Here is a 27,358-nt window from a genome sequence, read left to right on the forward strand (position 1 = left end):
AGTGGCTCCTTTGAAACTGCCACCATCTCTCCATCAGGGGCCTGTAATCCCACAAGTGTGAAGGGAAACAATCACTTTGATTCAGGTTTAGAGCAATGTGTTTCCCAGGCTTAATTATACCACAGGTATATAAATTACAGAAACATGTTAATGCTCCCATGATTAAAATTATAGAGTGCCTAATTGAAAAAGCATAAACTGAATTGAAGAATTCCTAATTATAGTTTGCTTTGAGGTGTTAATTTCCTCCATAACGAATGTGTAATTTCTTGGAACCTAAACAGGTAGCCTCTTGCATCAGCACGTAGGCTGCAGACAGATGGGATAAGGTTGATTTTTCAGTTCAGAAAGTTGACAAAGGAGGCTTGGTTCAGGGGGAGAGGGTTGAAAGGGAGCTCGGGAAGGAGGTGGAACTAGTGAAGGCCATAAACCAAGGTCCACCTTGTGGACATTGGGACCAAGGACTGATGAGGAGTCCCTAGAAAAATATTTCCACCTGCTTTTCTCTTTCCAGAATCTCAACTTTCATCCCAGATCGTTTTAGTAATTTTTGTGCCTGCAAGACAGTGATTCTTAAAATTTGGTCCGGACCAATGTAATATCTGGGAATTTGTTAGATATGCAAATACTAGGCCCTGCCCCCTATCTATTGAGTCAGGAGCTCGGTGGATGGAGCCCATATGGCTATGTTTTAACAAGACCTCCAGAAGATTCTGATACACGCTAGAGTCTGGGGAGCACAATTCTGAGTAGGTCCCAGATAGCCAAAGTCACATCCAGCTGAGCTTTCTTGGGCTTCTTCTCTGGATCAGAAACTGTGATTGGTGGCTTCCCAAGTATCCTTTCATTTTATATTCTTAACATCACACTGGAGTAGGGAAAAAAAAATGCTCCTTCTTTCTCAGGTGAGAAAATTGAGATCCAGAGAAGTTGGCTTGTCCAGCTCATATTATCTTTGAGAGCTTGAGGCCTTGCTTGTAAGCTCTGATGGAGACTCGGATGCATCATGCTGTCCATTTTTTTCATTGTTGTGACATAGTTTCCATTCATATCTTTACTGATCAATACGTTTTCTATGCACTGTAGAGCTGGAGGCTGAACCGCTGCTGAGAATGGCTTCTAGGTGAGCCATGACTTGGCTAATGTTGAGTCTGACTGTAAAAGGATGGGGAAAGGGCTCCTAAGTATTGGGTTGGCCAAAAAGCTAGCTTGAGCTTTTCCATAAAATGTTACAGAAAACGCCCCAAAAAGTTTTTGGTCAAGTCAGCATTTGTAAAAATCGCTGTTAATGGCATAGATTGTTAGTATACATTCTTCCTGAACAGTGATGTAAATTCTAAGTATGAAAGGTCACAGATCAAAAAGATACTCCTTGAATTCTGGCAGGAACTCTCCTTGCATAATGACCCAAACAGCTGTGAGCCCCCTATTAGTTACTTTGGGGACCCGATGAATAAGATACACTCTATCTCCATCTCCTCTGTCCAGACATGTTGGTTTTCTCAGGTTTCTGTTTTCTAGTCTAAACACATCCGAGACCTACTCTGTATGTGTGTGTGTGTTTGCATTGTCATAGGTTTTAACCAATCCACAGCCATCTGAAACAATAAACTTGAATTCCTGGTTTACAGCACTCTATCAGGTTTTTGCACAGTTCTTAACCATTCCCATATAGTTGAAAATTTGGGTCATTTCTAGTTATTTGTTGTTATAAATAACCCAGCAATAAATATATTTATTCATGCTTTTCTTTTGGTATTTTATCTTTAAATAAGAAAAAATCCCCAGGAGTGGAATTACTGAAGTAAATAAAATGGAAATAAATGTATTGAGTGCCTACACTTATATGCCAGGCACTGACAGCCAATTCATATATATTAACCTTTTTCATTCTTTAATTAAAAAACCTCAAAGTAACAAGCACACATAGCTGGGAAATCAAATAATCAAACCACTCTCTGCTCCATATTTTTCAACCCCCTAGTTGTGTGCCCTATAGGCAACTGCATTTTAATTCTTTGCTATTTCTTCTGGGAATTGGCAATGTCACTACATAATGTGCTATTCTAAAGTTATTGATTACAGACATTATCTATTTACTTCCCACTATTATAGATGAGAATTTGGCTGCCTTGAATCATCCAGCTTCCCAATGTAGTTATACTCCTGGTTTTAGTTAAATAAATACACAGTAGCTAATTTTATCATTCTAAAAGCAGACTTCAGTGCCAAGTGATATACAATTTTTATTATTATATAATTAACTACAAGCTTACTATGTACTCGACACTATTTTAAGTCCTTTACCTAGATCATCTCAGCTAATTCTCATCAAAACTCTATGAAGTAACAACATGTAGTATCCCTGTTTTAAGATGGGAACCTGAAGCACTGAAAGATTAAGTCACTTCCCAAGGTCATCCCGCTAGGAAGTTGCTAATTTGGGATTTGAACATGACCTCTGACTCCAAAGCCTGACTTTTAACCATTATCTTATACTACCTCTCATCGCTCTTCCTATTTTGTACACTTGAAAAAAAAATTCATTATAGAAGGTACTAGTATTCTATTTTGCACAAGCAATAGCTTTGTTATTCTATTAATACATTTTCTTTCACAGAGCTCTACCATTTCAGATTTATTATTACTGTTTTTTCTTTGATTTTCTTGTTGTTTTGTTGTTGGTGGTGCTGGTGGTGGTCATTTTGTTATTTGCCAACCTTGTTTAGCACTTGTTTAAAATTTCCACAATCATGATTTTTCCTTTGAAGAGCTATTTACTGTTGTCTGATTTTTTTTTTCCCCTCATAGCAGCAATTCTCACTTATGGAAGCAATCATTTCTTTTCTGAGGATGATGTTTTAATTTGGAGAGTGATAAAGGTTTTGAACTGAAAGGTTTTGTTGATGCCTATATTATCTCTGTTTCCTCTGGAGTCATTTTTTTCTGATTTGAATTGACTACTCTCTGTGACATTTCTCACCTAGTTGGTGAGTCTTGGTAATCAATGTTTAAAAGTAAGGTGTTGTAGAAGTTGAATGGAAGTGATGTTTTGGGGGATGAAGGCTTTTAAACTCTCCAGAGCTGAAGCCACCTATCTCCTGCCAGAGGGGTAGGAGTTAGATATATAGAGGCCCATGTTCCAGGGTTTGATGGTTTCAGGCATAGACTCTTGATCAACACCCTTGTTTTCAGCCCCACATTTCACTTTCACACCCTCCCTGTTTTGTTGCTGCAAAACTGGAATCTCACTTGAGATCCCTGGACAAATCACCTCCATTTTTATTCACATTTCTTTATAATTTGACTTTCCAGATCCTGACACAACAGATACTTCTCTTCTGACCTTTTTCAGTCTTCCAGAATTTTTAAAACTCTCATCCACTAATAGGCCCTCTCCTGTTCTTTAGTTCCTTGTGGATTTATATGCTTTTTCATCTTTTACTGTCATGTTAGTGGGCTCTTAGGAGAGAGAGGAGGTAAATGGAGTGCTTTAAATCTTCCATTTTAACTAGAAGTTCACCTACATTATTATCTAATCCAGTTCTCACAGTAGTCATTTATGGAACATTATTACTGTCTTTGGATTTCCAATATCATTTAAATATTTAAAGGGAGGTCATACAACTGGTAAGCTTCAGAGCCAAAATTCAAATCTGATGCAGATTTTTAGAATCTATACTCTTTCTACTTCCAGGTCATGAAAGTGTTTATATATCGTGAAAGCCATTGCCAAATTATTTCCCCAATTTGATGAATCAATTTATAGTGCTTCTGGAATTATATAATCCTACCAGTTCTACCATAACATCACCAAGGTGGCATATGATAATTATGTTTACTTTTATAATTCATTGGGTTTTAAATGGGGACATATTATCATTTTCATGTGAATTTCTTAGTATTCTGGCAGGGCAGAATTTTTCGCATGTTTTATACTGTTTACATTTCTTTTCCATGAGTTAACTTTTTAACATTCTTTTCCCATTTACCTGCAGAAGTGATAGTGGTTCTCAACCAGAGTTGGTATGCCCCAGAGCCAATATCTGGAGATACCTTTGGCTGTTTATAGCTTGGAACTGGGGTCTGCTACTGGCATCTATTTAGTTAGTGAAAAGAGCCTCAGATGCTAAATATCCTACAATGTGCAGGACAGCCCCTACAACAAAGGTCATCCAGCTAAAATTCTAATAGTGCCAAGATTGAAAAACTCTTGAGGATCTTGATAGCACTTCTATTTTTAATTTTTTATATTGCATGATTAGATCAGAGATTCTCAATCTTTTTAGCTTCAAGATCTCTTTACATTATTAAAAAATTAAGATCCCTAAGAGCTTTTTGGTTTTGTCTATGATATCAATGTGCTCTGTTAGAAATTAAAGTTACATTTTAAACATATCATAATTTTTAAAATAGTAGTAAACTCATTACCTATTAATATAAACAATGTATCCATATTTTTAAAACAAATTAGGGAGAAGAGGTGCATTTTTTTCACATTTTTGCCAGTAATTTTTAGTATTTTTAAGACCAACTAGTAGAAGATAAGTAGATTTTACACTTTTAAGACTGGCTTATAGAAGATGACTAGATTCTCATATTAATTATATATCAATTTATATTTCTTGTTCAATGGATATTTTATCTTTGACTTTATTCTTGATATTCAGTCCTTATTTTGTAGTTTTAGGCATTGTTCAGCTAAAAAAATTCACTGAATTATAAAAATCTTCTAAATGTTGATACATTATATAATATCAAAGCATTTTGTTTGCTAATATCGCCACCAAATCTCATCAGTAAAGTTTTTAAGTATTGGGAACCTGCCAAATTCACAGTGACAGATGACAAGTTTTCCAAATTATTATTTTCACCTACAGCTCAGTTATAAACAAATACCATCAGTTTCCCTTAAAGTGACACATAAACTTGATTTATTTTGGAGAAGATATTTATCAAATATCCAAATGTGAAAAACCACAATTTTTTAGTTATTCTTTCAAGAAACAGCAACAACAAAAAAAGGTGCTTCATTAAAAATATGGCTAGTTTAGCATGTAACTCAAAAAGTCACAGAAATGAGTTTTCCTTAAGAAGCCATTGCACTTCAGTAAACAGATGACGTGATTTAGGCTTACTTCCTATTGTGTCACAAGAATAGTAAAAAGCCATGTACTTAAGCCTTGAAAGGAACATTTTTCCTGCTTCATCCAGGACGTTTTTGGTAAAATTGGCATTTTTGTTTTTTAGAGCAAATTTTTATTTGTTGGTGAAGAACACAATGACAAGGCAGTTGGGTTCCACTGCCTTGATTCATGTGAAGGCACCCACTATTGCATTTGCAAATATCAGCAGAGTAGAAAAGGCAAATAAAATCATATACTGTTCAAATCATTTTGATATTGCCACATCAGTGAAAAGATCTTAGGGACTTAAACTTTTGTTCATTTGGGCTTTATCAATATTAACATGCTCTATTAGAAATTAAAGCCACATTTTAAACATATAATTTTAAAAAGATAATAGTAGAGAGATTCACAGACCACACTTTGAAAACTGCTAAATTAGATAATATTGTATATAAGGATCTCTTTACCTCACATCACAAATTCAGGGCTAGGCTTCCACAGGAGGGTCTCTGAAATGTGTTGTATGTAAGAATATCTAGCAAGTTTGTCCAGAGTTCATATTTCCAAGTCCTACACTGAAAAATTCTTAGTAGGACTCTGGAATTCACAGGTGGTTCTGTTGTTAGTTGGAGACCTGGCCCCTACAGTTCTCTGCACATAGGTGATTTTCAGCTCACTGTTTTCCTGCAAATAGCCTCATCAATAGGTTATATTTTCTTATAGGAAAAAGCCTTTAATTGGTAATATAATTCTTCTCTAGCATTTATTTGCCCTATCCCCATCCTATGCCAGTTATTATGATAAATTTAATGGCTAATTAATAATCATTCTATTTACCTTTTTAGAGCTTAGAAGGGCTTTTTTGAGGATAATTGATTTCAGATGGTCTTATAAAAAAGTGCTTAGAGGATTCTCGTCAGTTTCTTTTCCTTAAGCAAATGTCTTTATTGCAAGTAGAGACATCCAAGGCACCCTATTGATTACTCTTTTAAAAACAGCCTCTGTTGCATCTTTCTCTGTGAAAGCATCACTGTGGGTTTTAGTCCTGAAGTTTCGAGACCGACTCCCTGTGGAAGCTAGCCTTGTTCAACTTAATTTTTTTTTCCTTGCTCCTTTCACAACATAAAGCAACTCTGGAAAACAACAATGACATTTCAGCCAAGAACTTGGCAGGAGGGTAAAGGGGTTGCTTCCCAGGACATCTGAGGAAGAAGAAAGTATTGGGAAGCCTGGGGTGAGGAAAACAGCCTGACTTTCCAGTGGGGAAATAAAAAGCTTCAGAATGTTTATTAAAAAACAGAACAAAATAAAAAAGGAAGATTTTTCAGTTCCCCAAAGTGGTTTATTTCACTTTATGGATTTTCAAAATTTAATATGTAAATATAGTGACCTAAATCTTTTAAAATGAAAATTCTGGTTCAATAGCTCTGGCATCCATGCTTAGTTACTTGGTCATGTCCAACTCTATGCAGGCCCATGGACTGTAACCCACCTGCCTCCTCCGTCCTTGGGATTTCCCAGGCAAGAAAACTGAAGTGGGTAGCCATTCCGTTTTCCAGGGGTTCTTCCAAACCTGAGGATCAAACTGGGACTCCTGCATGGCAGGCAGATTCTTTCCATCTGAACCACCAGGGAAGCTGATCTTGCTTGGAGTCTGCAATTCTGCAGTGCTAACACATTCCGAGGTGATGAGGACACCACTAGTTCATGGGCCAGTGAATCACAAGACCTTATAACATTCTACTTCTCCTGGCAGTCATTTGTCTAAACACTGTTTATTAGTTAAGTCTGCTTAAAGATTTTGTTTAAATGAGCCATTAGTATTAGCTATTAAAGCTAGTTGGTCAGTGGTGACTATAAGTTTTTCTTTATACATTACTGTATATTTGATTGATTAAAATGATACTTTTCAACGTGAACCTGGAAAATAACACTTCTGAAGTTAGGTAGGGGTGGAGTATGTTTATTAAAAATTCAAAAGTCACATTCCTCAGCAAGGTAGAAGTGTATTAGGCATGGATCATGCCATGTCACCCATGTGCAGAAATCCATTTGTCAATTAAAAATATGGTACAATTTCATTAAACAATTTCATGAATTGTTTAACAATTCATGAATTAATTAATTCCGTTAAACAATTTCATGTCTTAGGATTGCTATGAGCACTAAAGGGAATAAAGAGGATGTTTGCCCAATTTATAGTATACATCAGTAATTATTAGCTTCCTTTCTGTGGCTTTTTGTTTTGTTTTTTTAGAGGAATAAAGCTTTATTTTTCCCCCCAGTGGAAAAATAAAATATGCTGCAACTAGTTGTAATATATTAAACAATTATTTTCAAAGTTCTTTCATGTTTTTAATTATCTTTGATCCTCATCACAGTAGTGAGGTAGTGAATATAAGTATCACTTTATCATTTTATTTATTTATTTTATTTTTCGTTTGCTGGGTCTTTGTTGCTGGGCATGGGCCTTCTCTGGTTGCAGAGAGCACGCGGGCTTCTCATTGTGGTGCCTTTTCCTGTTGTGAGCACAGGCTTTAGGGTGCATGGGCTTTGGTAGTTGTGGCTCATGGGCTCTAGAGCGTGGACTCAATAGTTGTACATGGGCTTAGACGCCTTGCAGCATATGGGGTCTTCCCAAACCAGGGATGCAACCCCTGTCCCCTGCATTGGCAGGCAGATTCTTAACCACTGGACTACCAGGGAAGCCCTGCCATTTTATTTACAATAAAGTTTAATTTAGATTTGTCACAAAAATAATATAAGCTTCTAGAAATTATATGGAAAAAATTAAAGGAAAACGTCATTGTGATCCATCATAAAATATTAATATTTGGGGTGCATTTTTTTCATATTTCTTTACCAAATTAAGTGGAACATAGATTTGAGCCTCCTTTACAAAGTTGCATTCTACTTTTGCCTCATATCATAATAACTGTTATCATTTTAACATAATAATGATGTTTATTAGGTACATATTATTTTATTTCTCCAAATTATTAGAAGATTCGCCCCACATTTCTTGAATACTTCTTACTGTACTGCTGACTTGTGATTCTTCCTGGGTGTGTTTGTGGATACCCCACTATATTCTTGGGCTTCCCAGTTGACATTGGTGGTACAGAACCTGCCTGCCAATGCAGGAGGCGTAAGGTCTGCGGGCTCAATCCCTGGATTGGGAAGATCTGCTGGAGGAGGGCATGGCAACCCATCCCAGTATTCTTGCCTGGAGAATCCCATGGACAGAGGAGCCTAGCAGGCTACAGTCCATGGGATTGCAAAGAGGTGGACACAACTGAAGCATGTTAGCACACACGCGCTGTATTCTTGGTTTGCCTTCACTGCTCCATTAGGTGTCTCTCTGTTGATCACTGCATCTGTACCACCCATTTAAATTACAGTTTTACAAGACATTTTAATATCTGGTCCTCCTAATGATCCTTGTTGTTCCAGCTGTTCTTACCTATTTTCACTCTCTTCTATTTCTCTGTGAAGTTTAAAATAATTTTGTCACTTTGTTCCCTAAATAGTCCCCAACAGAATTTAGTTTTAATTGATTCAAAACTCTTATTATTTAATCTGAAACGGTTACATGAGCATGAGCTTTTCCACTGGAAGAGGGCAGGCCTCTTCCCCCTCCCAGTCTTCACTGTTTCTCAGGAAATCTGCATCATCCCTCTATGTAGATGACATCTGGAGCTGCTTTGTTAAAACCGTGGTATTTTCTGCTGTCTTTCCACCGTTATGTTTGCTAACTGGGTTTTGTGGTCTTTAGGGGAACCTTGTGTGTGTGTGTACATGTAATATCCATTTTGTTTGCTGAAACCTCTTGTGAGTTTCTTTAATTAAATTTTAGTATCTGGTTCACCAGTCTAATAGTGACATCATCTGTAAATAATTTTGTGTCCTCCTTTCCCAGTTGTAATAGCTCTTATTTTGGTTTCATGTTGTGTTGCGTTGGGGGCATTGTTGCCAAATGATGCCAATAGTTGACCTGTCTGTGTGTCTGTGTTACTGCAACCTCCCAGACTTACCCTCCAGTAAATTTTCCCTTTGTGTGATGTTAGTGGTAGGTTTGAAGCAGATATTTTTAAATATCATAATACAAATATCTCTGTTTCACAAGTTGTCTTTGTGCCTGTTTAAATCAGAAAGGGATGTTAAACTTTATCAAATGCCTTTTTGCCATCTATTCATGTGATCATTTTGGTTTTCTGCTGGGCTTTATTTATGTGTTATTTTCCTGGATTTGTTTTATTACTAATCTGTCTTGTGTACCTGAAGTAAATTATCTGCTTATGGGGAAACGAATTTAATAGCATATTAGAGGAATAATTTGCAACAATTTGAGATGTTCCCCCCCTTTTTCTGTCTTATGTAATTGCTTATATAACATGGGAATTATCAGTTGTTGAAAGATTGAAAGAAATCTTTGGAAAAGCCATCTGGCTCCAGTGTTGTTTATTCTAATTTTCTTTTTATGGAATGCTTAATTAATTTATTGTCATTCTTTTTTGTTTAATAACAAAGGCTTTTCAGATTCTCAAAACAGGTTTTGTCCTATCCCATAAGCATTAAACATCATTGTTCTCATTGTAATAATTCTAAAGAGTATGAAATTGTGGTTTTGATTTCCTATATGATATGAGAGTTACTTAGGAAAGTTCTTATTTTCCCCAGCTGTAAGTTTTTATTTGTTTATAATATCTGGTTCTATCTCATACAGAGGTAATACTGTATGTTCCTTTTCATGTACAGAGAATATTTGGATTTTTGTGTATGCCCCTAATCATTTTGATATTCTGTCCCAAATATTGATTACTTAAGTATAAAATATTATTTCCTTCTCTGTCATATTTTCTGAAAGTAGAATCCTAGTTTTTTTAATTTTTTATTCATATAGTCTGACATTTCAAATGTATACATACAGAGCTTTTTCTTTTTCTCTTTTGTGAATTGTTCTATTGTTAGTTTTAAAAAGATTTTTTTTCAACTCAAGATTATTTTTTTTCAAATCTTCAGGCTGTTACAAGCGTGGCGCAACATCCCTGTTTCCTTCCCCCAGATTCACCAGTTGTGAACATTTCTCAGTTTACTTTGTGTCTCTCTTACCGATCTCTTCAAATCCTTGCTCGGTTAGCTGTAGCAATCATGACTCATCAAAGGCTCTAGTTTGTATGTTCTCAGAAAAAGTCAGCCTTCTCCACATCCACAGTACAGTCATCACCCTCAGGAAATTGAAAGTCCGGTATCCAGTCAAGAATCACACATTGCATTGGACTGCCATGGCCATCCTGAAATTTTTAAGTAAACAAATTTTGAACCATTCAAATATAATGTAGTTTTTCATGTATGATGAGCCCTTAAATATGGAGTTTTTTTCTCATAGTTATGGAATTTTATTGATAGAATTTTCTCTTTCCCATTGACTTGCATTGCTTCTGTTTCTATAAATAAAATTCACACACACACACACACACACACACACCTCTTCCATTTTCTTTTGATCATACTCCAGTACCCGTCATTTAATTATTTTGATAATTAAATAGTTATCAAATATGCCCATAATATGGGCTATTATCTAGTAGTGATTTTTCACTCATATTCCTTTGTTTAAAAATAGTTTCTTGACTATATTTCCTATTTTAAACAAAGAAACCAAAATAATCCCATTGATATTGTTAAGATTTCAAAATTGAGATGATCTGTATTTTCAGGGCTTCGAACTGTCACCTAACTGACCTCATATTTTATACTATTTACTTTTTCCCAGAGAAAGAAAATATCAGTTTGGCAATAATTGACTCTTAACAATATGTGATGCTTTCATCCAGGACTTAAGCATTTCTGTCCATTTATTCATCTTTAGTTCTGCACAATAATTTAACACCCACTCTGCCAAGCCCTGTGCTGGAGACTAGAAATATTCTTTTGCATCGCTTGGTAGAGGTTGGTTGTTTTTTTTTCCCCTTCCCTTGTCAGGTCTGTATATTTCTTTCTTTTTTTTAATATTTTATTTTTAATTGATTGATTGGTTTACAATATTGGCTTGATTTCTGTCATACATCAACATGAATCAATCATTATTTGTGTTATCCTTAGCTGTTTTTTAAAGGACTTCTGAAAGGGTTTTTTCCCTTAAGTCTTCTAGCTTGTTTTTCATGTGTACAGTTTATTTATCACTATCTTCTATCAAACCACTTTACTGAATTCTTTTATTAATTTTAAAAGTCTTTCACTTGATTCTCTTCAATATATTAGGTCACAGTCATATTATCTACAAATGATGATAAATTGCTTTCCTCTCTAAAATGTATATCTCTTCTGTTTGGTGTCTTATTGCATTGGCCAGAATTACCCCATTTTAGATACAAGTCCTAGAGGTGAAATGATTTGCTCGGCATGTCAGACAGAGCTAGTGAGTGGTAAAGCTAGAACTAAAACCTCGACCTTGCTTTTTTAATGCAATAAAGGTCACTAAAGCATGGCCATCTATCTAAATATCAGCTAACTGGCCCCATATCTATCCAGTTGCTTTTTGTTCAAGGAAGGTTGACATTTGCAGTGCTTATAGTTCTTTCTTTAAATGACTTAACCTCCTAGAAGCATACACATACACAGAGAGCAGGCATGATGATGATAAATGATACCGAGAAAAATTAAGCAGGGAAGTTTAATCAAGTATAATGTGGTTGGGGTTGCTATTTAACTTTTTATATTTATTTATTTGACTGTGCCAAGTCTTAGTTATGGCACATAAGACCTTTAGTTGTGGCATGTGGGATCTCGCTCCCAGACCAGGGATAGACCCCAGGTTCCCTGCACTGGGAGCGTAGAGTCTTAGCCACTGGACCATCTGGGAAGTCCCAGGGTTGCTATTTTAAATACGGTGATCATGTATGATTTCAATGGCAGAAGTGAAGAAGCAAACCTTCCAAGGGTTGCATATATCTGAGGGAAGAGCATTTCAGGCATCAAGGGTAGCAAATCGAAGGCCTTGAAATGAGAACATGCCTAGAGGGTGTTCAAGGAATAGCAAAGACATCTCATAACAGGGCCTTGGAGACATTATAAAGATATTGCCTTTTCCTCTAAGTAGGCTTCCCTGGTAGCTCAGATGGTAAAGAATCCGCCTGCAATGCAGGAGACCTGGGTTTGACTCCTGGGTCAGGAAGATCCTTTGGAAAGGGAATGGCTACCCACTCCAGTATTCTTGCTTGGAGAATTCCATGGATAGAGGAGCCTGGGGGGGGGCTACAGCTTGTGGGGATGCAGAGAGCTGGATGTGACTGAGACACTAACACTCACTCAAGGTCTCAAGGTGAGTGAACCTTTGAGCACAGGAGTGCCATGAACTGGTCATGTTTCTAAAGGGTCACTGCAGCCACTATTTTGAGATTGCTGGAGGCAAGATTAGAATCAGGAAGACCAGTTGGGAAGCCATGGCAGTAATCCAGTCAAGAGATCGTGGGGGCTTGGTAGGGTCATAACTTGGAGATGATGGAAGGGGACAAATTCTGGATATATATTGCAATGAGAACCATGGTAGTTGCTTATGTGTCATATTGCGAATGAGACAGGACTGATGATTAACAGAAAATACGTGAGGGCCAGGTCTTCTGCATTTTGATATGAAATATTTCTCCACCCCAGTAAGTACATGCTCAGTTAAAGCTAGTTACACTTTTAAATATTAAAGAAGAAGATATGGCATGACACTCTGGCCATCATCAGAAGGCTGTCTGGTTTCTTATTATAAGATTTCTTTTGGTTTCATTTCATAATAATTAAAACTTAATGTGAACTCTTCAATTGAATTGTTATGGCCCCTTTACACAACATGATGGGTTGGTCAAAAAATTCATTTAAGTTTTTGCTTTACCTCTTATAGAAAAACCTGAATGAACTTTTTGGCTAACCCAATATTCAGTTCAGTTCAGTCACTCAGTCGTGTCTGACTCTGCGACCTCATGAACCTCGGCACACCAGGCCTCCCTGTCCATCACCAACTTCCGGAGTCCACCCAAACTCATGTCCATCAAGTCGGTGATGCCATCCAGCCATCTCAACCTCTGTCATCCCCTTCTCCTCCTGCCCCCAATCCCTCCCAGCATCAGGGTCTTTTCCAGTGAGTCAACTCATCACATGAAGTGGCCGAAGTTCAACATCAGTCCTTCCAATGAACACCCTGGACCCATCTCCTCTAAAATGGACTGGTTGGATCTCCTTGCAGTCCATGGGACTCTCAAGAGTCTTCTCCAACACCACAATTCAAAAGCATCAATTCTTCGGTGCTCAGCTTTCTTCACAGTCCAACTCTCACATCCATACATGACCACTGGAAAAACCATAGCCTTGACTAGACAGATCTTTGTTGGCAAAGCAATGTCTCTGCTTTTCAATATGCTATCTAGGATGGTCATAACTTTCCTTCCAAGGAGTAAGCATCTTTTAATTTCATGGCTGCAATCACCATCTGCAGTGATTTTGGAGCCCCCCAAAATAAAGTCAACCACTGTTTCCACTGTTTCCCCATCTATTTCCCATGAAGTGATGGGACCAGATGCCATTAAGTCCTCTAAATTTCTACTCAAAATCCACTTTTGTTCAATTTATTAAGTGCAATTCAGTCGCAGGAGATGAGTCCAAATGAAAAACCAGGCAAATCTTTGTGGTCTAGTATGATAACACTAATAATAATGCATGCAGCAGTTCAGTTGGCTCCAGCCAGCTTTTATAAACAGCACTTTACTCTTGGAAAGAGCTCTGCAGACACGTTATCTCCTTTAAGCCTCACCTCTCTCCTGTAAGCACCCCTCTTCTCAGAATCCTTCCCTGACCAATTTCCTCCTTCTGTCCTCCCCTCACTGAATTGTACTGAACAGTTAATATGTCTCCCCATCTCAGTCCTGAGCTCCCAGTGCCCAGAGGCCAGGTTGCATTCAAATTTTGACCTGCCACACTGTAGTCACGCAATAAATATCTGATGCAGAAATGAATACGTACATGAAAGACATGGGGTCGTGGAGAGTCGGACACGACTGAGCGACTGAACTGAACATGAAAGACAGCGTGGCCAGTAGACCACACAGATGTCAGAAGCCAGGGAAAGACGCACACACACACACACATACTCTGACACTAAAAATGTGTTCCTCTCTCCGTTCCCTTGCCTTCTCTGATGGCTGTTGTGACCAAGCGAATCATGAACAAAAACATATTCCCAGGGTCTTGAAATAAAGGTTGGCTAACTCCGACTCTGTGGACATGAGTTTGAGTGAACTCCGGGAGTTGGTGATGGACAGGGAGGCCTGGCGTGCTGTGATTCATGGGGTCGCGGAGAGTCGGACACGACTGAGCGACTGGACTGAACTGAACTGAACTGAACTAAGACACGTCCTTGTAAATCTCAGTTTCATAGTTCCAAGTGACCTTAATGCGGGGAATGTAACTGGAAAGCTAGATGCTGTGGGGATTACAAAGCTCATACTTGTTTCTTAGCCCATCTTGTACAATAACAGCAAAGGTTTATCATCGCATTTTTGTATTAAAATGTGTGCATAGTTGAATGCTAAAGCACAGACTCTTTTGAAGGTGGAAAGACATCCAAGATTTTTGTTAACAGCTTTATTGAGGTATAATTTTCATAGCATAAAATTCATTCATTTTTAAGTGTACCATTCAGTGATTTTCAGTGAATTTGTAGGGTTGTACAACCACCACCACAGTCTCACTTAGGAACATTTTTATCATACCATAAATACCCTGTGCCCAAGTGCGGTTGATTCCTGTTCATGCTCCAGTCCCAGGCAAACACTAATCTGAGTAATGTCTCTATAAATTTCCTTTTTCTTGACATTTCATGTGAATAGAGTCATATAATATAGTCCTTTTCATCTGGCTTCTCTCATTTAGCATAACATTTTTTACCTTCAGCCATATAGTAGAGTACATCAGTAAACTGTTTCTTTTATTGTTGAATAATATTTCATTAGATGAATATATCACATATTACTTACTTGTTAATTGTTTAGATTGATTTAATTTTTTGGCTATTATGAATAATGCTATTATATATGTGTATATAAGTGCTTATATATGTGTATATAAGTTTTTATATACACACACTTAGGTTGATATCTAGAAATGGAATAGCTTGGTGAATGGTAGCTCTGTGTTTACCTTTTTAAGGAACTTCTCAACTGCTTTCCATAGTGACTGCACCATTTGACTTTCACATAGGAATGTATGAAAGTTCCAGTTTTCCAGTACCTTTGTCAACACTTGCAATTGTCTGCCTTTTTACTGATAGCCATTCTGTTATGGCTAATTGTTGTTGTTTTTTCTTTTGTGTTTCTATGTTTTTATTTTTACTGAAGTATAGTTGAGTTTACAATATTATATTAGTTTTAGGTGTACAGCATAGTCAGTATTTTTACAGACTGCTCCATTAAAAGTTATTACAAGATAATGGTTATAATTCTCTGTGCAATACAGTTTATCTATTTTATAAAATATCTTTATAAAATAGATAAACTGTATTGTTTATTTTATATATAGTAGTTTGTATCTCTTAATCCCATAGCCATAATTTGCCCCCCACCCCCACCCCGCATTTTACCTCTCTGCTTTGGTAAGCACTAGTTTGTTTACTGTGTGAATTTGTTTCAGTTTTGCATACATTACATTTGTTTGTATTACTTTCTCAGTTCAATCTCTCAGTTGTGCCCTACTCTTTGTGACCCCATAGATGCAGCACGCCAGGCTTCCCTGACCATCTCCAACTCCTGGAACTTGTTCAAACTCATGTCCATCGAGTCAGTGATGCCATCCAACCATATCATCCTCTGTCATCCCCTTCTCCTCCTGCCTTCCATCTTTCCCAGCATCGGGGTCTTTTCCAGTGAGTCAGCTCTTCGCATCAGGTGGCCAAAGTATTGAAGTTTCAGCTTCAGCATCAGTCCTTCCAATGAATATTCAGGACTGATTGAAGTTTCAGCTTCAGCATCAGTCCTTCCAATGAATATTCAGGACTGATTTCCCTTGGGATGGACTGGTTGGATCTCCTTGCAGCCCAAGGGACTCTCAAGAGTCTTCTCCAACACCACAGCTTAAAAGCATCAATTCTTCAGAACTCAGTTTTCTTTATAGTCCAACTCTCATGTCCATACATGACTACTGGAAAAGCCATAGCTTTGACTAGATGGACCTTTGTCAGCAAAGTAATATCTCTGCTTTTTAGTATGCTGTCTAGTTTGGTCATAGCTTTTCTTCCAAGGAGCAAGCATCTTTTAATTTCATGGCTGCAGTCACCATCTGCAGTGCTTTTGGAGCCCCCAAAAATAGTCTCTCACTGTTACCACTGTTTCCCTATCTGTTTGCCATGAAATGATGGGACTGGATGCCATGATCTTAGTTTTCTGAATGTTGAGCTTTAAGCCAGCTTTTTCACTCTCCTCTTTCACTTTCATAAAGAGCTCTTTAGTTCGTCTTCACTTTCGGCCATAAGGGTAGTATCATCTACATATCCGAGGTTATTGATATTTCTCCCTGCAATCTTGATTCCAGCTTGTGCTTCATCCAGTCTGAAATTTCTCATGATGTACTCTGCATATAAGTTAAATAAGCATAGTGACAATATACAGCCTTGACATACTCCTTTCCCAATTTTGAACCAGTCTGTTGTTCCATGTCTGGTTCTGTTGCTTCTTGAGCTGCATACAGATTTCTCAGGAGGCAGGCAACATGGTCTGGTGTTCCCATCCCTTGAAGAATTTTCCACGGTTTATTGTGATCCACACAGTCAAAGGCATTAGTGTAGTCCATGAATTAGAAGTAGATGTCTTCCTGGAATTCTTTTGCTTTTTCTATGATCCAGTGGTTGTTAGCAATTTGATCTCTGGTTCCTCTGTCTTTTCTAAATCCAGCTTGAATATCTGGGTTCTTGGTTCATGTACTATTGCAGCCTAGCTTGGAGAATTTTGAGCATGGCTTTGCTAGCGTATGAGAGGGGTGCAATTGTGAGGTACTTTGAACATCTTTTGGCATTGCCTTTCTTTGGGACTGGAATGAAAACTGACCTTTTTCAGTCCTGTGGCCACTGCTAAGTTTTCCAAATTTGCTGGCATATTGAGTGCAGCACTTTCACAGCATTGCCTTTTAGGATTTGAAATAGCCCGGCTGGAATTCCATCACCTTGACTAGCTTTGTTCGTAGTGATAACTTCCTAAGGCCCACTTGACTTTGGATTCCAGGATGTCTGTCTCTAGGTGAGTGATCACACCATCTTGATTATCAGGTCATTAAGATATTTTTTGTATAGTTCTTCTGTGTATTCTTGCCATCTCTTCTTAATATCTTCTGCTTCTGTTAGGTCCCTACCATTTCTGTCCTTTATTGTGCCCATCTTTGCCGAAATGTTCCCTTGGTACCTCTAATTTTCTTGAAGAGATCTCTAGTCTTGCCCATTGTATTGTTTTCCTCTATTTCTTTGCATTGATCACTGAGGAAGGCTTTCTTATCTCTACTCGCTATTCTTTGAAACTCTGCATTCAGATGGGTTTACCTTTCCTTTTCTCCTCTGCCTTCCACTTCTCTTTTTTTTTTTCTCAGCTATTTGTAAGGCCTCCTCAGACAACAATTTTGTGTTTTTCCATTTCTTTCTCTTGGGGATGGTTTTGATCCCTGTCTTCTATACAATGTCGTGAACCTCTGTCCATAGTTCATCAGGTATTCTGTCTATCAGATCTAATCCCTTGAATCTACTTGTCACTTCCACTGTATAATCATAAGAGATTTGATTTAGGTCATACTTGAATGATCTAGTGGTTGTCTGTACTTTCTTCAACTTAGGTCTGAATTTTGAAATAAGAAGTTCGTAATCTGAGCCACAGTCAGCTCCCCATCTTGTTTTTGCTGATTGTATAGAGTGTCACCATCTTCAGCTGCAAAGAATATGATCAGTCTGATTTTGGTATTGACCATCTGGTGATGTCCATGTGTAGAGCTGTCGTCTCCTGTGTTTTTGGAAGAGGGTGTTTGCTATGACCAGTGTGTTCTCTTGGCAAAGCTCTGTTAACCTTTTCTCTGCTTCATTTTGTACTCCAAGGCCAAACTTGCCTGTTATTCCAGGTATCTAGGTATCTCTTGACTTACTAATTTTGCATTCCAATCTCCTATGATAAAAAGGACATCTTTTTTTGGTGTTAGTTCTGGAAGGTCTTGTAGGTCTTCCTAGTACTGTTCAACTTCAGCTTCTTCAGAATTAGTGGTTGGGGCATAGACTTGGATTACTCTGATATTACTGTAATATTGATGGTTTGCTTTCTAGATTCCACATATAAATTTGGTGTTTTTTTAAATATCTTCAGTTTTGAAAAATATTTTCTGCTAGTCTTCAGGTCATTTCCATCGATAGCTACTCTGTACGTAGCAGTAATTTTGGCATACCTACAGGAGGAGCTTTAGCTCCGGGTCTTCTTGCTCCACTGTCTTGGTCACAGCTCTTTAAATTGACCATCTTGTCCTTGAGTTTATAAACTACTTGTATTTTATCTTTAGTGAAATGTCTAGTCAAATATTTTGCCAACTTTTAATTTGGGTAATTTGTGTTTTTATTATTGACTCTAAATGGATCATTATGTATGTTGGATGAGAGTCATCATACATACAGTTTACAAATATTTTCTCTCAGTGTGTAGCTTGCCTTTTCATTTGTTGACTAGCACCTTCTGAAACCAGTTTTTAAAAATCTGACGATATCCAACTGATCTTTCCTTCCCTTCATTGTGGGTCATACTTTTGGTGTTGTACTCACACACCCTTTCTGTAATCCAAGGTCATGAAAATTTTCTCCTATGTTTTCTCCTAGAGAATTTATAACTTTAGCTCTTCCAGTTAGGGTTATGATGTGTTCTCTCTGTTCTTGTGTATAATGTGAACTTATTTTTTTTAATTTTTATTTTTTGTGAACAAGTTTTTTTTTAAATTTAAGTATAGATAATTTATTATGTTGTGTTAATTACTGCTGTACAGAGAAATATCTAATGTGAATTTTAGATTCTTGCATGTGGATAGTCAGTTGACCCGGCATCATTTGCTTAAAAGATTATCCCTCTATCGTCAAGTTGTGTTGGAATTTTTGTCAGAAATCAACTGACCATGGATGGATTCAGCCTCTGACTAGAAGCCCCTTTCCTGGGTAGAGAAAGGGCATCACAGGATATGTCTGTGATGGAGTCATGGTCTGAAAGGATGTTGGTACCCCTCAGTGGTTAGTGGTCAGAGGAGCGTGAGTCATCATCTAACGTATCACTCTGAACAGCAGAAGAGGCATTAGGGTCCAGCAGCATGGTTCTCCGAAGCTTGCAGAGGTGCCTACAGGTTTTGCTCTTAAAGGCATCAATGACAACTGTCCTCTAAGAGCTGGTGTCTTGGATCTGGGACCAGAGTAGAGTTTTCTCGTCTCATGAAACTAAAATACAGAAGTTGCCGGTGAGCCTGGGTCTGAAAAGTCAAGGAAGGAGAGGGGTGTGGGTTGTCAGTCACATTAGAAAGAGGATGAATGATGGACATTGAAGGTGAGGAGCTGAAAAGAGGTGCAGATGAGCCTTGGCCTTATGCATTGAGATGAAGCTACAGCCCAGGTTTCAGGTCCTGTAAGAAGAGACCCTTAGGAAAAATTATGAAGAAAATATGGTCATCAATGTCCACCTTCTCATTGAGAGAAATAGAGAAGGTGTCGCGGGAGGGGAAATGTGTGAGTAAATGTTGTGAGGTGAGCATAGAATGAGAAGAAAATGTTTTTCATACTCCCTGAGATTTTCTACTTGAAAAGTAAAATCCTTTCTCTTTACAAACAATCCTGAATAGTTTATTCCAACCCTAGAGATATGATTGCGGGAGGTGTTCTCATTTAGGTATGATTTAATCATCACCAACACGCCAAAAAGAGCTTCAATAAATATGTTTTCAAGAGAGTGATGATGAGAGTGAAGTTAGCACAGAAACACAAATAATGCCCACTTTCTTGCTTCTTTCCCCCACCCCTTCCTAAAGCATGTGTGTCAGGGGAAGGAAGGTTGCACAGTTTGCGTGACCGTTTCTTCCCTTCCTCCTCCTTAATCAGAGCTCCCAGAGTAGAGAGGCTAGATTCCTGGCAGAAAGATTTACATGACAAAATAGTTTACAGCTTTCCGGCTGCAATTTCACATTTGCCTCTGAATGGACAAGCTGCAGACACAGTGGGCCTCAGGGAGCTGCTGGCTGTGCTCTGGCACATTAATCCCAATTGTATGGAAACTGTATGTTGACAACACAGTTTAACCCAAAAAAAATATCCTTTGCTAGCCTTTGTGATTTCAGACGAGGCTGGGTGGGATAGAGCTGTACAATTTCAGCCACCAAGTAAAACAAACACAAAATGCTTGGAAGGCCCTCTGTTCTTTTGTTGGCTTATGCAGTAGGAAGGAAGGTAGAGAAAAAGAAAGGATACTGAACTATGCATTGAGAGTCTGGATCTCTACTCTTGCTGCAGTTTGACATTCATGGGGCAGTCTGCCTCGCAGCCTCTGCACCCTCATCTCTAGTCTGGCATCTGAGTTTGGTTGAATTGACAAGTGAGTCCTCAGTAATCAGATTGGTGGAGAGGAAGGGACGGTGGGGTTGCTGACTCACCCCTGGAGGGATGATTTGCCTCTCTCCCTAGCCTACACATTTTGCTTACAGTTGGTGTTTAATAAAGGCTTGGGCATCTCTCTTCACACATTAACAGCTTCTTCCATCCTTCTAAGTTAAAGGAAATGTGCACGATCACTAGACAGGAGCTTAGAGGAATCACTTTCCCTTGAATTGGTCTTCTACATTCCGTCAGATTGGGTTTCGGGCTTCTTTTCAATTTAGTTCAGTTTGGTCCACTTGAACAAGTATTCACTGATCAGCACACAGGTATCAGGCAATCTGCTGAGCGGTATGTAGACAGAGAGAGAGTGAAGCAGAGATAACTAAGCCACAACTGCTGCTGTCTTCAAGGTCACTGTCCAGCCAGAGAAACGGTAGCTCCAAGCTCACATTATTGCTGTCCCAGGCAGACCACATCAGTGGTCAGAGAGTTGAGTGAGGGGAAGCCATTCACATTTGGAAGATCTCGAACTGCTGCATGGAGGAGATGAAAGATAGGCTCAGCTTTTAGAGAAAGGCTTCCACAGGCCGAAGTGGGTAGAATGAGAGGGCCCTGCAGGTGGAGGAAGCACCAGTTGGTGATGGCATGGGATAAGATCCAAAGGATGTTTGCGCAGTAGCAGGGATTCTGGAGCAGCTGCAATCAGGGGCCTACCTACCATAAGACTCTTTGAGAAGTAGTTTACAAACCAGACACAAAGTGCCCCCAAGTGCCAGGATGAGGAATCTCGATTGTATCGTTTGGATAATGGAGAGCCTGTGAAAGTGCTTGAAGAATGACAGTGTTTATGTTTAAGGAGGTCAGCGGATTGACTGGTGAGTTGATCACATAAATTAGAGGCAAAGAGACCTGCTGAGTTCAGCTAAGAGATGGGGAAGTGCCCCACCTCTACAATAGAATGGGAGGAGAACAAAGGGGAAGGGCAGGTGCAAATTGCTGATGTCAAGTCAACAGAGCTTGCTGATGAGAGGAGCAGAGTGAAAACCAAGGAGGTAGGAAATGAGGATGAGCCCCCAGAAGCAAGATCTAGCCACTTGATGAATAGTGCTCCCTCACTAAGGAAAGAAATGGAGGAGGAGGAGCATGCAGGTTTGTAGGGGTTGAAACTGAGCTGCATTTTGCCCATACCCAGTGTGAACCAGCCCTTTGGAACATCTAAATGGAGATCTAAAACGTTTCTGCAAAACAGCAGGTTTAGAAGTCTGAAACTCTGGAGGGAGGTTTCAGTCGAAGAAGTGATGATGGTAAGTAACAAGTTCATCCCTCCAGAGGGTTGCTCATCTGCCTCTGCTCTTTGCTCTTCAGTGTTTATCAGCTGGTTGTCAAGGAGGAGCGACTTCAGAAGTCCCGGAGGGCAGCCGACATCATCGAGTGCTTTTCAGTCCCGGTGAGCTACAGGAACGCCTCTAGCCTTGATTCTCTACACTACTTTGCTGCCGAGCTAAAGCCTGCCAACCTGCCTGTCACCCAGCCATTTACAGTGGGTGACAACAAGACATACAATGGCTACTGGAACCCCCCTCTTTCCCCTCTGAAAAGCTACAGCATCTACTTCCAGGCCCTCAGCAAAGCCAACGGAGTAAGTATGGCCAAATAGAGCCCATTTCTTGCCTTGTTTTCCCATTCTTAAATGAGAAGGCAGCATCACTTTAGAGAGGGGTTGACATATTAAGGCCCATGGACCAAAGCATCCAGAGCAGCCTTTTGTTGGGCGGAGGGGGTTGTCTTTTTAACACAGTGATGCCTATTCATTTTCATAGTATATGGCTGCTCTGATGCTACAGCAGTACACTTGAGTAGTTGCAACAAAGATTCTATGCCACCTAAAGCCTAAAGTATTTACTCTGTGACCTTGACAGAAAATGTTCTCAGACCCCTGAATTAGAGGATGGAAAGGTGTTTCACTTGGGTGAATCATATTCAGATCTGAGTCTTAATTTTCTCGTCTATAAAAGAATACCTATAAATGTGATTTCTATGAATGCCCTAAACATACATATTTTAGTTAATCAGTGACTATTAACCTCTTTCTCATTACTATTAGTCACATTAGAAAATATTTTTCTCCCAAAGACAAGGTAACCTTTTCTGTGTCAGTTTTGTTTTGTTTCATTTTGTTTGGTTAATAAGAGGTGTCAGTCATAACATCACAAGATCACAGGGCTGGAAAGGATCTGAAAGGTCATCCAGTATCTCCCTCCCTTCCCCTACACACAAGACAGTCCTTCAGTCAATATAACAGTATCACAGTTAACAGATGTTAGTGTTTATTCCTTTTTTTTTAAATTGAAGTATAGTTGATTTACAATGTCATGTTATTTTCTTTTGTACAGCAAAGTGATTCAATAACATATATATATTATATATTTTTTAAATATTATATTTAAATATATTTCATATTATATTTAATATATATATATTATATATATATTTCACATTCTTTTGCATTATGGTTTGTTAGAGGATATTGAATCTAGTTCCCTGTGCTGTATAGTAGGACCTTGTCGTTTATTTGTCTTTTGTATAATAGTTTGTACATGTTAATCCCAGACTTCTAATTTATCCTTCTCCTACCCTTTCTCCCCTTTAATAACCATAAGTGTGTTCATAAGTGTGTTCTTTACGTCTGTGGGTCTATTTCTATTTTGTAAATGAGTTCATTTGATCATTTTTTTTAGAATCCACATGTAAGTATTATATGGCCTGACTTACTTCACTTAGTATGATAATCTGTAGGTCCATCCATGTTGCTGCAAATGGCATTATTCCATTATTTTCATGGCTGAGTGGTATTCTGTTGTATATGTATACCACATCTTCTTTATCCATTCAACTGTCAATGGACATTTAGGTTGTTTTCATGTCTTGGCTATTGTAATGTGCTGCTGTCAACATTAGGATGTATGTATCTTTTCAGATTAAGGTATTCTCTGGAAATATGCCCAGGAATAGAGTTGCTGGATCATATGGCAACTCTACTTTTAGTTTTTTAAGGAACCTCCATAATACTCTGCACAGTAGCTGCACCAGTTTACATTCCCACCAGCGACATAGGAGGGTTCCCTTTCTTCCACACCCTTTCCAGTCTCTATTATTTGATGATGTCAGTGCTTATTCTTGAATAACTCCAGTAACAAATTACTCACTTCTTTTTATGATAACTTGCTCATCTTTATGGAGGCTGTGGCTGAGGGCTTTTTTTTTTTACCTGACTTAAGTTTATCTTTTATTATAGCTTCTACCCATTGTCTTGATCCATACTTTTAGGTCCCAGTAGAGCCAATGCAATCACCTTCTTAGGTGGCATTTTTTTTTTTTTTTCAGTTCACTTCTCCTCTAGACACACACAAACCCATCTGGTCTTATGTTCTGCAAGCTAACTATCTTTAGTTCCTCTTGTACTCAAGTATTTCCACCTATGATGTTTCCGCCTATGGACATATTCCAGGTTGCCATATTTCATTCAGCAGATATATAATGAACAGTGACATATGCTAAGCCCTGTAGTTCATATTAAGATTATGTAGTATGTGCCCTCGAAGAGCTTCTATAATCATAAGGGAATCTGGTATGTGTCATGTTCCACAGTGTGTCTGGAGAAGTGAGAAGCTCACTGGGGTAGAAAAACCTGAAACAAAAGCAAAATTTGTTGTTGAAGTTCTTAGAGAATAGCCTGTGTAGATGCTGGGTGGCCAAGATAGTATAGCCTGTTAGTGGCAGTCATTACTTTATGAGAAACCTGGATTGAGAAACTACCTCACATTTAAAATGTCCACATAACCATTTATAGATTCCACATTGGTATTTCATTTCTGCATTCATTACTGGTTCAAGGAACATTCCTCACAGAGAGTATAAAACTACAAAAAGAAGCTGCCAGACTGCCTTGCACCTGTGATCTGGCCTCTTCATACAACACTCTTGATATACTGAGGAAGAAAATGTCAAGATGGCCAGAAGCATCTGGGAGCCCGTCTCTGGATCCCATATTAGCCAGTTTCTTGGTTCAGCACAGCCCTAAGAAAGAGTGGCTTTTCCTGCTCTTGGCAACATATCAAGAAGTACTATTGGGTTTCCATGCTGTGGAACAGAGTCATAGCTACATTCACGTCACCTGCTATCACATTCCTCTCAAGATTCTCCTAAAAACCCAACAATAGACCAAGTCTACAGAACCTAGGAAACTGGACCCCAGGAGCAATTTCTCCAACCTGAGAATGGTAGGTCCTAGAAGAGCAGCAGATGAGATAGGAGGAATATTGGAGGTCTTACTCCACAGACGTCATGCAACTTTGTTTTGGCTGTGCTGGGTCTTGTGCACAGGCTTTCTCTCTGCTTGTGGCAAGTGGGGGATACTCTCTAGCTATGGTGCGTGAGCTTCTCATTGCAGTTTTTCTTGTGGAGCACTGGCTCTAGGCGGCCAGGCTTCAGCTGTTGCAGTGCACAGGCTCAGTAGTGTGGCACATGGGCTTAGCTGCTCTGAGACATGGGGTATCTTCCTGGGCCACAGATTGAACCTGTGTCTCCTGCATTGGCAGGTGGATTCTTTACCACTGAACCACCCGGGAAGCCCTAGACCCCCCTTTTCAAGACATGAGGGTTTGCCTTGAGGGGAAAAAGTCACCCCATTCTAAAGCTATCTCATCTAAGAGGCAGTTTCTACCCCTGGTTCCAAGATAAACATGACCATTTAGTTACTTATGCCTTTGATCCCACACCATGTGTACCCTCATCCGGGACCTAAGATTGGCTGCAATGAAGCCCAAGCAGGAGTGGAGTTGGATGGTTGCTTATGCCAGGTGTCTTAGGGTGTAGTCGGCCTCATAGGAACAGGGAGGGAAAAGCTGTGGGAGCTGGGCCCTCAGAGTATTGTATCTTTCTAGCAAGAGAAAAACTATGCACCATTTCAAATTATTGCGTAGTATTAACTTTTACTGAAAAGAGTTGGATGAAAGAGACATAGGAACAGGAAAGTCATCCTCAGTCTGGTCCCCCAGCTTGCTGCATATCATAAAGGGGAGCAGACAATGCAGTTAAGCCTGGAGGATTTTTGAGGAGAAAATGTTATAACCTGCAGATTTCTTACCAGCCAAGTTGTTGTTCTTGTGTAAACGCATCACAAAGACATTCTCACTATCCAGAGGCTCCCACCGGCCCTGCTTCTATAAAATCATACAGATAGTAGTTGACCAAGCAATGAATCAAAATAAAGAAATCGCAGAGAGAAATGTGAAATAAAAAGACACACAGTGAGCCTGGAAACTAACTAAATATCATATTAATGCTAAAATAATTGTTCTAAACACATTGCAAAGAGGTTAATTTCAAAAAACAATTACTTACAGAGAAGATATAAAAAACTTATAGCTGTTATCTAAGGCTGTAATTCACTCTTAAGTCAACAAAAACTGAGAAAGAGTTGAAGAATTGATGAATGTAAATAAAAATCTGCTAATTTTCCCACTTTGGACAGGATGGAATAAATAATGACTACTTTATTTTTGATACCAAGGTTTTTTTTTTTTAAGTATTCTTTTTTAAAACATAAAGGCAGGCTTCCAATCTGTCATAGAAAGTCAGAAAACAACAAGCTACAAAGAAAAGGGAAGAAACAAAGGAGACTATAAGTAAACATGAAAATCAGTAAATATAAAGCAAGCCAGAAAACAGAAGTACTCTATTTGATTTTTTTAAAGTGATGCTTTGCTCTCTGCATGAAGGGCTAAAATGTCTTGAGTCAAGTAAAAACCAGAATTCAGCAAATCTATATCTCTAGAAGATTAAAAACAAAGGTTAGGGCAAAGTTATATTACATTAAAATGAATTAAAGGAAAGCAGAAATGGCCATTTGTTGCAGGATGGTTGTGGGCAAGGTTGAATGATTTACTATCAATCAATTTCATTGCTTCCATTTCCCTCTAAAGTTTCAGTGAGAACATCAGAACAGGGTAAGAGAATTTTAGGGACCATATATATTTATTCTATGAATATTAAGGACAGTTTTTCATCTTAGCAGGGTGGCTTGATATTTAGCCTTTACAGTCAGACTACTTACACATAAAACCCTAGTAACTGCGTGACTGTTAAGTTAATTAGATGTAATTGATTAACTAAGTAAACACCTACCAAGCACAATATGTGCCCCACCAAAAGGCACTTTTATCTCTGAGTTCTTGGAATAAAGCAATAAGCCAAACAGAGATCCCTACCCTCATAGCAGTTATATTCTAGTAGGAAAGAGAGAGAGAGAGGGAGGGTAGGAGGGAGGGAGAAGTAAAATAATATGTCAAATGATTAGGTTTAGAAATGTGGAGGGTCCCTTGGACTGCAAGGAGATCCAGCCAGTCCACCCTAGGGGAGATCAATCCTGGGTGTTCATTGGAAGGGCCGATGTTGAAGCTGAAACTCCAATACTTTGGCCACCTGATGTGAAGAGCTGACTCATTTGAAAAGACCCTGGGGAATTTGATGCTGGGAAAGATTAAGGGCAGGAGGAGAAGGGGACGACAGAGGATGAGATGGTTGGATGGCATCACCGACTCGATGG

The 27,358-nt window shown here is 38.7% G+C and overlaps 1 protein-coding gene across 10 annotated transcripts in view; it reads left to right on the forward strand.

Moving 5' to 3' along the window:
• PTPRT (protein tyrosine phosphatase receptor type T) overlaps window positions 1–27,358 on the forward strand; it is a 1,139,542-nt gene that overhangs the window by 872,320 nt on the left and 239,864 nt on the right. For all 10 annotated transcript variants that reach the window (XM_088843764.1, XM_088843767.1, XM_088843761.1 and 7 more), the window contains exon 12: window positions 22,117–22,390. In XM_088843764.1, the coding sequence (XP_088699890.1) occupies window positions 22,117–22,390 (274 nt within the window). The remainder of the gene's footprint in view (window positions 1–22,116; window positions 22,391–27,358) is intronic.

This window comes from Moschus berezovskii, chromosome 15, assembly GCF_049115385.1.
Source record: "Moschus berezovskii isolate FMDL1 chromosome 15, NW_MosBer_1.0, whole genome shotgun sequence".
NCBI classification, from domain to species: domain Eukaryota; kingdom Metazoa; phylum Chordata; class Mammalia; order Artiodactyla; family Moschidae; genus Moschus; species Moschus berezovskii.